General features: G+C 30.9%; 1 protein-coding gene across 1 annotated transcript in view; it reads left to right on the forward strand.

The window, feature by feature from the left end:
- Positions 1 to 239: 239 nt before the first annotated feature.
- The window catches only part of LOC134719280 (uncharacterized), a 77,957-nt gene continuing 63,470 nt past the window's right edge, over positions 240 to 14,726 (forward strand). The window contains exons 1-2 of the mRNA XM_063582285.1: positions 240 to 422; positions 2,762 to 2,860. Coding sequence (XP_063438355.1) covers positions 240 to 422; positions 2,762 to 2,860 — 282 coding nt within the window. The remainder of the gene's footprint in view (positions 423 to 2,761; positions 2,861 to 14,726) is intronic.

Raw genomic sequence — 14,726 nt, forward strand, 5'->3', positions numbered from 1 at the left:
AAATTCTCTATTATGCTATGTGTAATCAACGTCACACAAATATCAATTATATAAGTGTTAATCATTGTTTTGGTTTCAATGAATTGCCATGCATTATGGAAAATATTTATCAACTGTCAAATCTAACGGTATGCTTGTGGCTCAAATTCATATTTTGATTATATTGTTATATTTTGTAAGTTAACATTAGAACTGAAATGCTCTGTTAAACAACATAAGTTATAGTCATACATTTCGTCATGTGGCCAATACAAGATCACATTATCCGTAAACTGTGTACTCATGTACAATGTATATTATATTATTCTGTGGTCAACAGTAGGCTTTTCTTACAGAAACTCATTAAGGCTGCATGGGAAGGACGTTTAACAGATTTGAAACTTTCCATTGAAAACGGAGCTGATTTGGAATATAGAGATGAAGTAAGTGACGTAACAGATAACTTAAGCATTCAAATATATATATATCAATGAAATGGGAACTATTCGGAGGACATGTTTATCGTTCATTTACCGTTCGCTGTTTACAAATCATATACAAGGTGAGGATAGTGTAACTTGGATGTTATTTTATCAAGTTACTAAACAAATACGGTGTTAAATACAAACGAAAAACATGGACATGACTGTATAGGTTAAAAAGTGCGTGATCTAGTTTGAAAAGGTCAAAAGTAAACTTCTGAAGTTGTCAAACTGAATTACAGACCCCCTTACTATAAAATAAGCCATAAGTTAGATGCGATAGACTTTTCTATACTTTTTTATATAGGTAGGTGGAACAGATGCACTGCATTAACATAGATGAAAACACATTATGAAACACAGCATCGCTGCAGATGAATCCGAGATAGTGCATCCTCTTAAAACTACATACCTTTGATGTTGCGCTCTCTTAGTAGAGCACACATTTTGCAGTGTGCCATCTTAATAATACACACCTTTGATGGTTCACCCTCTTAGTAATACACACATTTGATACGGTGTTCTCTTAATAATACACACATTTGATACGGTGTTCTCTTAATAATACACACATTTGATACGGTGTTCTCTTAATAATACACACATTTGATACGGTGTTCTCTTAATAATACACACCTTTGATAATTTTGGTACAATGTGTAGGTGGAACAGAAACACTCAATTAATGTTGATAACAAATTGTTAATCCCAGCATCGCTGAAGGTGAATCATAATAAAGTCCTAATATGTATAAACACTACTAAAATTGAATTCTGATACAACCCACACTTCACTATTAAGAATTTCTCATTATTAAACAGTACTGAATTGAGTCATCAATAATTCACACATTATTGATGATGAACCTATTTTAGATCAAACACTACTTATTTCCAAAACCACACTTCACTGATGATAAATCATTATAACCGTACAATTTACTGATGATACATCCTTATAAATTCGCACACTTTACAGATGATTGATCTTTATAATTTAAATAAATGATGATGAGCATTCCTCTTATATTTTACAGATCAATGATTTTGAACAGTGATCAAAGTTAAAGAAAATGATACATCCATTATTTATTGATGAATATGGATAAACCCACGCACGACTTTAAACCCTAATTAAATACAAATAAGAAAATGTGGCATGACTGACAACGAGACAACATAACCTTCGTTGACAATATATAAAGAGTAATCAAATAAAGGTCAAAGTACGGCCATCAACACACAGACATGTCTACATATGATTAACTCACACACCTCTGATAAGGATCGTAGTAAACTCACAATTCGATAATGGGGGACCCTTTGTATTGTGCGCACCATTGATTATAAATTACAATAAAAATGAACAATATTTGTTTATGAAACGTTACATACCAGAATCTCCTGATAACAACTCCTGGTGAATTCTAACATCAGAGATTAATAATATTTATTAGTTTACTCTTATTAATGATTTATCCTCCTCGATTAGCATACTACTAATACAAAATCCTCATTAATTAACTATTCCCTGATAAATACACCGTTATACGTGATCATAATCAAAGCAACCACTTGATAGAGTAATGTGTAATAGAATACTCGAATTCTTTTCTCATCATATTGGTATGATTATGTTGTACATTTATTTCGCATATATACACCTGGAAAAAAGTATTGCAACATTTCCATTGAAAACAATGTGAAATGACATGATTGTAGAATGTGTATAATTTGTATTTTACCGAATACTTTTAATATGTTTATGTTTTAAAATTGAATTCATGGTATTGACTTACTTTTCATCCAATTTAAAGGCTACATGGATAGGACATAACAGCTTCACGGAAAAGTTTTTCGCGTTTTTCACAAAAAATGCAAATTTTACAGGACTCATTTTTCCAAAAACATTAGTTCTGCAAAAAGTACAGATGTTTTTTTTATGCATTTAATCATTTTCGGTGTCAGATGTTTAGTTTGCTGAGAAAAATACTTTTATAAAATGTCGGTATAGAATACAAGACAAAGTTTGAATAACGTTTTTCAGTACAGCTCTAATGATGCATTTTTCTAGTAAGTCAATAACACAAATTTATTTTCAAACCAGAAACAGATTAAAAGTATTTGGTAAAACCCAAATTATACACATTCTACAACCATGTCATTTTACATTGTTTTCAATAGAAGTGTTGCAATACTTTTTTTCCAGGTGTATATACATATATATATAGCACATCTTATACATATATATTATCTACCGAATTGCGAAAATTTAATGTCGTTTATATGTTTACATTACAGAATTCATTTACACCATTATTGATATCAGTGTTCCATGGACACATCGAGATAGTCCAATACCTTGTTTCTGTAGGCTCTAACAAAGAAGCTAAAACAAAGGTAAGATATATCCTGATCAAACTCACTAATGTATGAATAAACACATCATCAGTAACACAAAACTTGATGTAATTGAATAAGTGAGGTCTAATTTAAATCTTGTCATTAAAACGAAAAAGATAGTACAGGTTTTATCTATCTTTTAAAACATATATTTTTGTCAAAACACATATTTTTGGGAGAAACATGTGTTACTCTGGCCCTTAACCTCTAAATTCTGGACCAGTACATAATCTGTTTGTTGATCTGACTTGTCTTATTGACAAACAATAAAGTATCCTTTTTTCTCTCATCGAATTTTACCAGATCCTTAACATAAAATAACAAAAATCTGAACTCCGATGAAAATTCAAAAAGGAAAGTTCCTAATCAAATAGCAACATAAAATGATTTAGCACATCAAACAAATGGACACTAACTGTCATATTCCTGACTTGGTACAGGCATTCTCAAAAAAAGAAAATGGGGAATTTAAGCTGAATTTATAGCGCTAAAACTCTCATTTGTATGACAGTCACATACCGAGTTTGTTTCTAAAAACGCATTTTGTTTTACAACTCAACTACCTTTTTTATGAATAATTGATGAGACAATTTTTGCAAACTCGACAGTCAGATAATATGAAGTGTTATTGCGTTATTCTAATTCGTTACCAATTCATCACTTTCTGCACACAGTGCATAAACAAATTTAATCAACGTGTGGTTAGTTTGATCTCAGTTCTACGTTGGTTAAAAACCGATTATCACGTCGAATTTTCTTGGTTTCCTCTAAATTTCTGATTATGAACCCTATCAATTCAAATTTATTTATGATGATTAGTCACTCATCTACCTATGTAAAATTTAAAACATGTCTAAAACAAGTTATCCAAAATGCATTTCAATATGAAATTCAATGAAACAGATCAAACGGCAAATGTGTATTGCAATTTATAGGAAAAGGCTATTGTGTATCACTCTAAATATGTATCACTAAAAGAAAATTACCCATATGAGTATACTAACTTAAATAAAGTCTAGTACCATATAAGTTTATGAAAATTAAAGATTAAATGGTGGTATCTCTCTAAACAAATTTAAGTAACAGAAGGTAATTAAATGCTGAAAAATCTTTAATAATATAAATGCTATAAGATATGAAAAAAAATATTATACGACAAACTGAAATAATATTACATAGATTTGATTGCAAAATATTGTTCTTAGAACACAGTCTTGTAATCTTGTAATGCCAACTCGCCCCACTTGCCGATCAGCCCACACTATATCGCCACTTTATAAAATAATCGCCCCACTATTGTTTACCGACTCGCCCCACTTTTGAAAAAGTGTAAAATCAAATTGAACAATCAGTCTGAAAACTCACTTATTAACGAAAAGGTTTAAACCCAACTGATTCAAGGTCTGGCAATTCACCCACTTATAACAGGATCTTGCTTCCTTTAAGTATGTCAAATTAAGATAAGTTCGTATCCAGTCGTTCTGGTGTAGTAGTATGTGTCATGGCTTGATATGCTAAAGTTTTTGAGTTCAAATCCAGCATATACACTGGATTTTTTTCTCCGTGAATTTTGATAGATAGTCTTTTCCGTATAATTGATTATAAGTTTTATAGTGGATTTGACATTCCCGCCAAAATGTTACAGAACAAAGGAAAGCATGCATAACAAAGAAACACAAAATTGGGTGATCTGATAGGGGTGATCCGGCTCAGATCACCCCTGTTAGAACAAGGGAGGTGGGATGTAATGGAAAAAGAAAAAAAACAAGACAGTACAGGTCTTATCTTTTTTTTAAAAACACATATTTTTGAGAGACATACGTTACTTTGATTCTTATCCTTATAATTCCGGACTAGCACATAATGTTTGTGCTGAACATACCTGTTTAATTGACAATATTTGATTTTGTATGTAACGCTTCTTCCGATTGGCTGACGTCGTTTTTGTTTATCATATCATATACACAATTTTGTCATCAACGTTTTTTTCATGATTTACGCCGGTTTAAAATGGAATTAAGAATTAAATTATAAGAAATAACTGTAATATTCAGTCAGTTAACAGAAGAGTTGTTAATCATTCTATACATGCGCTAATCAGTGTGCACCACATTTTTTATGTTATTTCTTCATAAACAGAAAAAGTATAATTACAGTCATTCCTTTTGTTTCTTCCATTGAATTTTATCAGATGCTTCAAGGGTAAAATGACAAAAATACTGAACCCCGAGGAAAATTCAAAACGGAACGTTCCAAATCAAATTATATAACACATCAAACGATTGGACAATGTCATATTTCTGACTTGGTATAGAAATTCTCAAATGAAGAAAATGGTGAACTGTACCTGGATTTATAGCGCTAAGCCTGTCACTTGTAAGACAGTCACATACCGAGTTTGTTTTCTGACAACACATTATTTTTTCTACAATCTGATTACTTTGTTTATGAATAATTGATAAGACAATTTCTGCAAAATCAAAAGTCACAGATAGTATTAAGTATTATTAATTTCTTTAATTCTTCGTCAATTTATCCCTGTATACAACCATTGTACATAAATCTAATCGGTTCGTTTGATCTCATTTCTTTATTGGTTAAAAATGGAGTTTGACGTCGAATTTTCTGGGATTTCTCTGAATTTTCCATTGTGACTGCATACAAAAATGCGACCATGTCTGATGACGTCACATAGAAAAATCATATTTTGTTTGAAAATCATTCGAAAAGAAAAATAAGTGTTCCTGTATATTGTTATAACATCACCAGAAAATTAGATTTCACCACCAAATCTCTTGTAGTACGAAATTTATCCACTCTCGACATTTAAATTTTATTAATTTATAATGCTCGTCGGGCCCCACCTTTTAAATTTTAAAATTTCACTGTCTCGATTTTATAAATATCGGATCACAATCGATGCAGTGGTAGAATCAATATTATAATAGTTGTTAGAATGTTATAACATGATATTTTAAATTTTTAAGAACTCTATGATAAAATTGCTTTATCTATCTCTTGCAAAAATATCTTTTGAATGATTGTTATTAAAGAAGCTTTTTGTATTTCACAAGATGGAACTAAATCAAATTAAATCAAATTACGCATGTTTCATTTTGTTTTTCTGATACATTTGTTTTGGGTAACATCTCAATTTATTTGTCAAGAAAAAGTGGCTGAAGTTTTATACTATCATTTAAAGAGATTAATTTTAACCAGTTATTGCAAACAACAAGTGTTTGTTATAATGTCTTTGAATATAGATATTACTCATACAAAAAAGAATCACTTGATACACAGACTTTATACATTATATAAAGAACATTCTTTATTTATTTGGCAGATCAGATATCATAATAAAACTGGTTGTTTATTTGTCTTTTAATATATAATATAAACACAAGTGTGATGTGCCTTTAGTATATACCACTGTGTGCTATCTGGTTTGTTTATATTGATACCACAACAGTCTCCATTGTATTCAACATGTTTGTGAAATTGAAAAATCGCCTTAAAGAAATAATCCACAATGCCTTTCAGCATAAAAATCGTCGCATACGCTATAAATTTATTACTTTTGGATTTCATAAGGCATGTTTCGTAAATAGTGACAAGCAAAAAGGTAAAACATGCTACACAGAAGAACAAGTGGTCAGTATGCTGGAGTTTCTTATCGACAACATATTTGTTGAGTTTTGAGGTATACTTTTCCAACAAATTGTCGGCATTCCTATGGGAACAAACTGTGCGCCTCTTCTTACCGACCTCTTCTTTTTTCCATATGAATCGGAGTTCCTCCAGACACTTGTCAAAAACAAGAAGCCAGATTATTTAATTTCACTTTCAGATATATTGATGATGTTCTTTCCATAAACAATCCGAACTTTTCTGTCTGGGTTCCATTAATACATCCCCAGAACTAGAGATTAAAGAAACAACAGGTACGACTTCATCCGTTTCAGTTTTAGACTTATATCTCGAATTTGACTTACACAGTCATCGCACTACCAGAATCTATGACAAACGAGACGATTTGAAATTTTAAATTATAAATTTCCCCCACCTTAGTAGCAATATACCAACTTCATCTACATATGGGATATATATTTCCCAACTTATTCGTTATTCAAGAGCTTGCATCTCCTACTCAGACTTTGTAAAACGTCATCAGTGTCTGAGTAGAAAGTTGATGAACCAGGGGTATGTTAAAGAACCTTTCGTCCTTTTTCTAAAAAAGTACATCGGAAGGTACCAATCCCTTGTTGATAACTATTTCGTATCAACTTCACAAATAATACACGATGGTCTTATTATTAATATAACTTTTACTGTTGAATGGTTTTATGTGATATTCGTTTGACGTGCTCGGTAATTATACATCTCGTCAATGTGTTTGTATTGTCTTTCATTTTTTGGTGATGTGTTTTGTATATGCGACTTTTGTGTATTTCTATGGTTCTTATAACGTGACTCTGTACTTCAAAAGATCCCGTCAGTATGATATTGTTCTATTTTATGTCGTAATGATATATTTCTATTATGAATTACAATATACGTTGAACCGCAAACGTCAAAATCATTCCATCGCGTAGTGGAATTAACTATAAGTGGATTCTTATAAATCCTATATATAACTGTTGGACTAGTTTAAATCTCGGTTTATTTCTGAAATTTATTCTTACATACTTTTGATTTTTTGACCCTATATGCTAACAATGCATAGGTAAATTTTAAAATTGTTTGTATGCACATTGAACGACAAATATATGTGACGTATAAAATGTTCTGACGTCAGACACACAAATCAATGAATGTGTTTGTAGATAAATGTTTTTTGTGTTCTGTTAAATTGTTCCTTTTAAAATTGTTATACGATGATGACTGATGTACCCATATTCTGACTATTTTATTTATTGTGTCTGTTTAGCCAACGCATCAATGTAAATATAACGGAACTTGTTGAGACTGTCATCAAAGTGAGAGGGTTAGCGCTATAAAACCAAGTTTTATCCACCATTTTCTACATTGGAAAATGCATGTACCAAGTCAGGAATATGACAGTTCTTGTCCATCCTTTTTTGATGCGTCTTGTTATTTGATTTTGCCATGTGATTATGGACTTTCCGAATTGATTTTCCTCTTAGTTCAGTATTTTTGTGACTTTTTTTTTATCACTAATATGAAAATAAGATCTCAGACTTATAGAACTATATCAAGCTGGATTATATTTTTCCTGTTATTCTTTTTGATTAATTTTCTTTTTCCATTTTTTTTTTAACTGACCGTTTTGAAGGAAACTTACACTGACACTGACTTTGAATAAATGCCTAGTTCATTGAAAAATATACAGGAATCTGATGTACAGTAGTTGTCGTCTGTTTATATAGTTCATACGTATTTTCGTTTCTCGTTTTTATATAGATTAGACCGTTGGTGTTCCCGATTGAATGGTTTTACAGGAGTTGTTTTCTGGGCTATTTATAACTTACTGTTCGGTGTGAGCCAAGACTCCGTGTTAAAAGCCGTACCTAGACCTATATTGATTTACTTTTATAGATTATTATTTGGATGGAGAGTTGTCTAATTGGCACGCATACCACATCTTACTATATCTATACACAACTGACATATTTGCCGTGTGTTTAGGGACCTTCCGAATTGATTTTCCTCTGAGTTCTGTATTTTTGTGATGTTATTGTTTTGATAAAATCATGTAATATTCACATCACTGATAACCAATCTTCTTAAATGCACATATACATACTGATAATTCCTCTTTGATGCACGCTTATAATGCATCATCGTCTGTCACACTTCACTGATAATGAATTGACATACACTATCATCTATGATGATATTTTTGCATTTAGATGTAATGAATCGTCACCAATTAAAAGACCACTAACGAGGATTCTGATAAATTCACACTATTTTAATAATGAATCGTCACCAATTAACAGACCTTTGACGAGGTCCTGATAATTTCACAGACTGTTGATAAGGATCCGAATTGATTCTCACTTTTCTGATGATGATACCCACCAATTCAAAGAAAATTGACAAGAATCTGGCTTAATTCCGACTACTTTGAAGATCCTGTTCAATTCAATAAAACAAAACATTTCAAACAAATTGAAATTATGTTTCGTCCCCCTTTTGTTTATACAGAACCGATTTTAATATAGTGTCAGCATATCAAATAGCCGTTGATTTTTCTAGATGAGTTGCTGGTCATCTTACTTAGTTTTGACCATTGATTTCAGCGATTTGTATTGTATTGATATATTTTACATAACATTGTCCAGTTGAAGATACAGTATATGATGTTTTTTTATATGTTAAAATCATCAATTGGAACGAATACTAGTTTCAATTACTGCACGTGAAAGATAACTGCATTTCTTCCGTTTCTTGCTGTGGTTAAGAAGCTTCTTAGGTCCGATTCATCTTCTTTTTATTCTGAATCACCACAAACTAATGCTGTTAGTCAGATAGCCTTAATAAACAATAAATATATGTTGAATTATAAACATGTGGGTGTTATTGTACAGATTTTTGTAAAGGTAATGCTGTTAGTCAGATAGCCTTAATAAACAATAAATATGTGTTGGATTATAAACATGTGGATCTTATTGTACAGGTCTTTGTAAGGTAATGTTGTTAGTCAGATAGGTTTAATAAACAATACATATGTGTTGGATTATAAACATGTGGGTCTTATTGTACAGGTCTTTGTACAGGTAATGTTGTTAGTCAGATAGGTTTAATAAACAATGAATATTTGTTGGATTACAAACATGTGGATCTTATTGTACAGATCTTTTTGCACTGAATCATTTTTTGTTTTGTTTTGTTTTCTTACAACGAATTTTTTTTTTTGGAACATGTTATTGTCCTTTTTTTTAAGAAGTTGACCAGTTGTTTTAAAGTTTTAGGTAAGATAGTATTACAAACATACCAAATTCGGAGGAAATTTCAAAATTGCAAAGTTAAAACATGATAAAAAATAATAAAAATAGTCGTGTCATTAACATAAAGAGATACTTTTATTTACTTGCCTTATTGATAGAAATCTAAAATTTTAACAAGTTATACATTCTAAAATGTATTTAAGAAAACAAACTGTCATATATTCTTTTGTGGTTTTCTATATTGTGATGTAAAGCTATTGTTTCAGAAAAAGGGAAAAGGTTTGGTACAATAGTTGTCGTTTGTTTATGTTATTTATACGTTTTTCTCGTTTCTCCTTTTTTATATAGATTATACCGTTGTGCTTCCCGTTTGAAGTGGTCTATACTAGTACTTTTAGGACCCTTTACAGCTTTTTGTTCAGTGTGAGCCAAGGCTCTATATTGAAGGTTGAGCATTGACCTATAATGATTTACCTTTATAAATTGTTATTTGGATGGAGAGCTGTCTCAATGGCACTCACACAACATCTTACTATATCTCTTTATTCTATCTATACATTTCTGTAGCAAAATTGTATTTACTAGAATAGTGCTGATGATGGGTATATGTTGTTTATATAGAATATACAGACATGTTACGAAGTAATACATATTGTACATTCTTGTTTCGTTAACATCTGTTTAAATATGCTGATAAGAACAAGTTTCGTTGACATACTTAGTCAGATACTTTTAAAGGAAACACTATTTGTTAATGAATTATAAAATTACAATATATTTATTTATATTCACAAAAGATTATGAACAGGCTACAAGTATCTACATCAATCTGTTTCCTAAATTACTTTTGTTAAAACAGATTTAATGCAACAATATTTTTTCGACCAACAGCTTTTTGTTTTATTGTTATATTGTATTTGTATTTGAGTATATCTCATCATAAAAAAAAATCAGTCTTTCATCAGTATATTGAAATGTATTGAATAAATTTAATTCTGATATCTCAAATAAAGTAAGTTAAATAAGTATTCCTTCTGTTTTTATGTTGTCAAAGGATTTGTATGTTATATATGTTGTTCATATTTATGCCATCCCGTCTACGACTGAAGTTATAATATCTGTTATATGTGATGGCTTACAGGATGGAAATACACCATTATGTATCGCTGTCTATGAAGGGAACTTACAGATAGTCCAGTACCTCATCACTGTGGGCTGTCAAAGGGAGCCAAGAAACAATGTATTTATGATTTTATTTTGATCCAATCCCCTCTTAATTGGTTATAAATGTAAAATCATATTGCAAATTAGACAACTGTAATATATTACCACATCTTCCTATATCTACTAATATAGTTTACACAATCTTGTTCCCTTTTCTAGAATGTGACCATCCAAATTATACTTGTAACAGAGTTTGTACTAACATAATCAACCAGACCGTTGCCACTTGTGTCAATTTATATGTGTTGTCAAATTTTATCCGATAAAACATGATTAATCACCAAGTTTGTTTTCTTACAATTATAATGTTATCAAAAGTTGATATGTTTTGCATGAGAATATGGTGTGGTAACTCCTTATTCAGATAATATTAATTCATGTAATTCTTTAGACATAATTAAAATCATTTTGAATTAAAGCAAATACATCATTTTGTAAAAAAATTTAGCGAAAGGAATTTATTGATTGGGTTAGTTCATACACTTTGTTTTAATCAATGAATCTCAGTCATATGAGGCATATTTGATTTAGTTTTGTGATATTTTTGTCTGATTTTTTAAAATATCTGACTGTCATTGTTCAGAAGTTGATAAAAACAAGTTGTTGTACATTCTTTATAACTCACTATTATCTAAAACCTTTACTTGTTATATTGAAGTAGGTTTTGTTCTGGTAAATTACTTACATCAGTTTCACTTGAATTTAAATTCATGTGAATCTCGCGTGAATGTCTCGTAAATCTCATCTCAATCGAATTTATACGTGAAATCAGTTAATGCGAGTTTCATGTGAATCTGATGTAAAACTCACGTAAATTGCACGTGAACATCGTACTTCACATATATGTTCAAATTTAATAAAAATCATGCAAAATACAAAATACGAATTTTCAAATGTGAAATTTGTGTGAAAGTTTTCAGGTGAGATTCAACTTGAACGACCTTATACATCATTATACATGACACGAACGCTTAAATGTTCATGTGAATTTCTCGTGAATTGCGATTCACATATGCAGCAAAAAAAAAACCCGTTGAAATTGAAAACAAAAATTGTGTAGGATAATGTTGTTGTTTTAATATTTATGAATCAATCAAATTAAGGTCATCACTCAAGAATATTTACGGTCGCCATAATGAGCTGATTGGCCATTATCACAAATGTGTGTCAGAAATCATATCTGATATTCGTCCTCAGTCATAATAACCTTCCATCATTACGGAACAAAGAAATGATACGACGGGTGCCGTATAGGGTGCAGGAAATGCTTACCCTTCTGGAGCACCTGATTTCACTCCAGTCTTTTAGTGGAGTTCGTGTTGTTTCTTAATGATTATTTATAACTGTTGATGTAAATGTCCTTTGGTTTTGTGAGTCCTTGTTTACACCTTGGTTTTGATTGTTATTGATTGACATCAAAGTAAATAACTATATTTGCAAACTGTACCTGGTATGTCCGACCCATGTGTAGGATACCGTGGAAGTTTTAAATATTTACATGAAAGTACATAACTATGTTTGCGGACTATACATGAGGTATGCCCGAGCCATGTGTAGGATACCGCGGAAGTTTTAAATATTAACATGAAAGTACATAACTATGTTTGCGGACTATACATGAGGTATACCCGAGCCATGTGACGGATACGGTGGAAGTTTTAGATATTGATATCAAAGTAAAAAAAATAATTTTGCGGACTATACCTGATGTATACTCGAGTCTAAGCAGAATTTCTTTAAGAATTAGATAACTTTGAATACTTTCATAAGTATGTCCGAGACCTGTGCAGGATATTTTAATTAGTCTTAAATTTTACGCTGGTTAAAGAGTTTGATAATCGTTTACATGCATTACCGTCTATGAAATAGTAGTTTTTACTTTTTTTTTTAAATTGACGTAGTTTTCTCTTGCGATCTTTAAATCTAAAGATTTAATAATGCTACAGAATTTTAAATTTGAAAATTATAAAAATATTACTTTGACATGTTTGACCTTTCTTTGTGAGTACACAATCGCAATGATTGATTGTGTACCCTTGTTATTTTGTTATCAACCGTATTACAACACTAACTGTCGATTTCCACTGTGAATACAAAATCTCAATGATTGATCGTGAACCCTTGTTATTTTGTTATCACCACTAATACAACTCTTTCCATATTGTTACTCTTCTGTTAGTACAAGATCACCTATGAGTTTACTTTTACTTTGTATTCCCTTCATGATGTCCATTGTTGATGACTGTTTGATGAAGCTAGTTATCTAATTGTAATAACAGGATATAGCAAGAATACCAATTACAATAACAGGATATAACAAGAATAGTCTGTAAAAGTTAAACAATTGGAACACTGTTTCATTTTGAATGTTTCAATGAAATTGAAGCAAATCCTATATTATATAGGTAGGTAAATATTCATGTTCCTGGTCATGATAACAGTCAGGTCACATTCAACGTCGGTTATATCAAATCTTTTAAAATTCTCGTTTGAATTAATGGCCAAAAATTATCAATTTACCTTAAGTTTTAAAAATAAAATAACAAGGATATCACAACTTTGAACCGGTCAGGTCATTGTCAACGTTGGTTAGGTCACGTTTTCACCAAATTTAAATACTTCATTCATTTATGTCATTCTTATTTATGTATTACATCATGAAATCTTATTATCTTTCAAATTTGAGATGAATCCTTTTAGAAACAAAAAAGTAAGACTCATTTTGTTTTGTCCGGTCAGTTCGAAGTTGGTCAGGTCATTGTCAGAAGACGTTTTCGAATTGTTTTAAAAAATCATTGTTTTGCTTTCTTATATTTGTATATTATAGGCAGAATTTTATCATATATCAAATTTGAGATAAATCATTTGAGATATAAAAGAAAATATGAGCATTTTTCATTCGGTTCTGTATTTGTCTTGTCATCGGTCAAGTCATTAGTGTGACCAATATCTAAACAATATTTTGTAAGAAAGTTATTGATCGGCTGACCAAAGTGCAAACCCTTTTTGGTATGGAATAAAACTAATGGTGTAGAATTTAAATCCAATGGGTTGGTTATTCATACTGATGAATGACGAATCAACGCATTAGTTTTTAGAACCAACTCATTGAAAGTGAAAACCAACGAGTTGAAAGTAAAAACCAACGCGTTAGAAATATAAAACTACGCGATGAAAATTGCATACGATATATTTATACTGCAAATGACACAATTTGATTTGATTTGATTGTTGGTGTATGAACGCCACTTGTTTAGCACCACCTTTGGGATATTTCGTGTCGGAAAGTTTTAATTGGTTGAGGAATCCGAAGTGTCCGGAGACAACCATTTATCTTCGATAGGAAAACTGACAGTACTTGTCAATAACGACTGGAGTCAAGTGCATCCCCACGACAATGATACGAACGGCCACTCATACACGTATTTCTTTGTGTACTGATATAATTCTTTTGTAAACATCTTATTTGATTTGTTGATAAGTTGTTGATGAAAACACATTTTTGTTGTATTTGTCAAACAATTAAAAAATCAATACTGGTCAGATTATATATAAAAAAGAAGATGTGATATGAATGTCAATGCGACAACTCTCCACAAGATACCAAAAGGACACAGACATAAACAACTATAGGTCACCGGACTTGTCAGATTATATTTGTATTAGGATTTGTCTCCTTGACGGGAATCAAACTACAATAATATTATATAGTACATTATACTAAAGAA

Source organism: Mytilus trossulus, chromosome 5, assembly GCF_036588685.1.
Source record: "Mytilus trossulus isolate FHL-02 chromosome 5, PNRI_Mtr1.1.1.hap1, whole genome shotgun sequence".
NCBI classification, from domain to species: Eukaryota; Metazoa; Mollusca; class Bivalvia; order Mytilida; family Mytilidae; genus Mytilus; species Mytilus trossulus.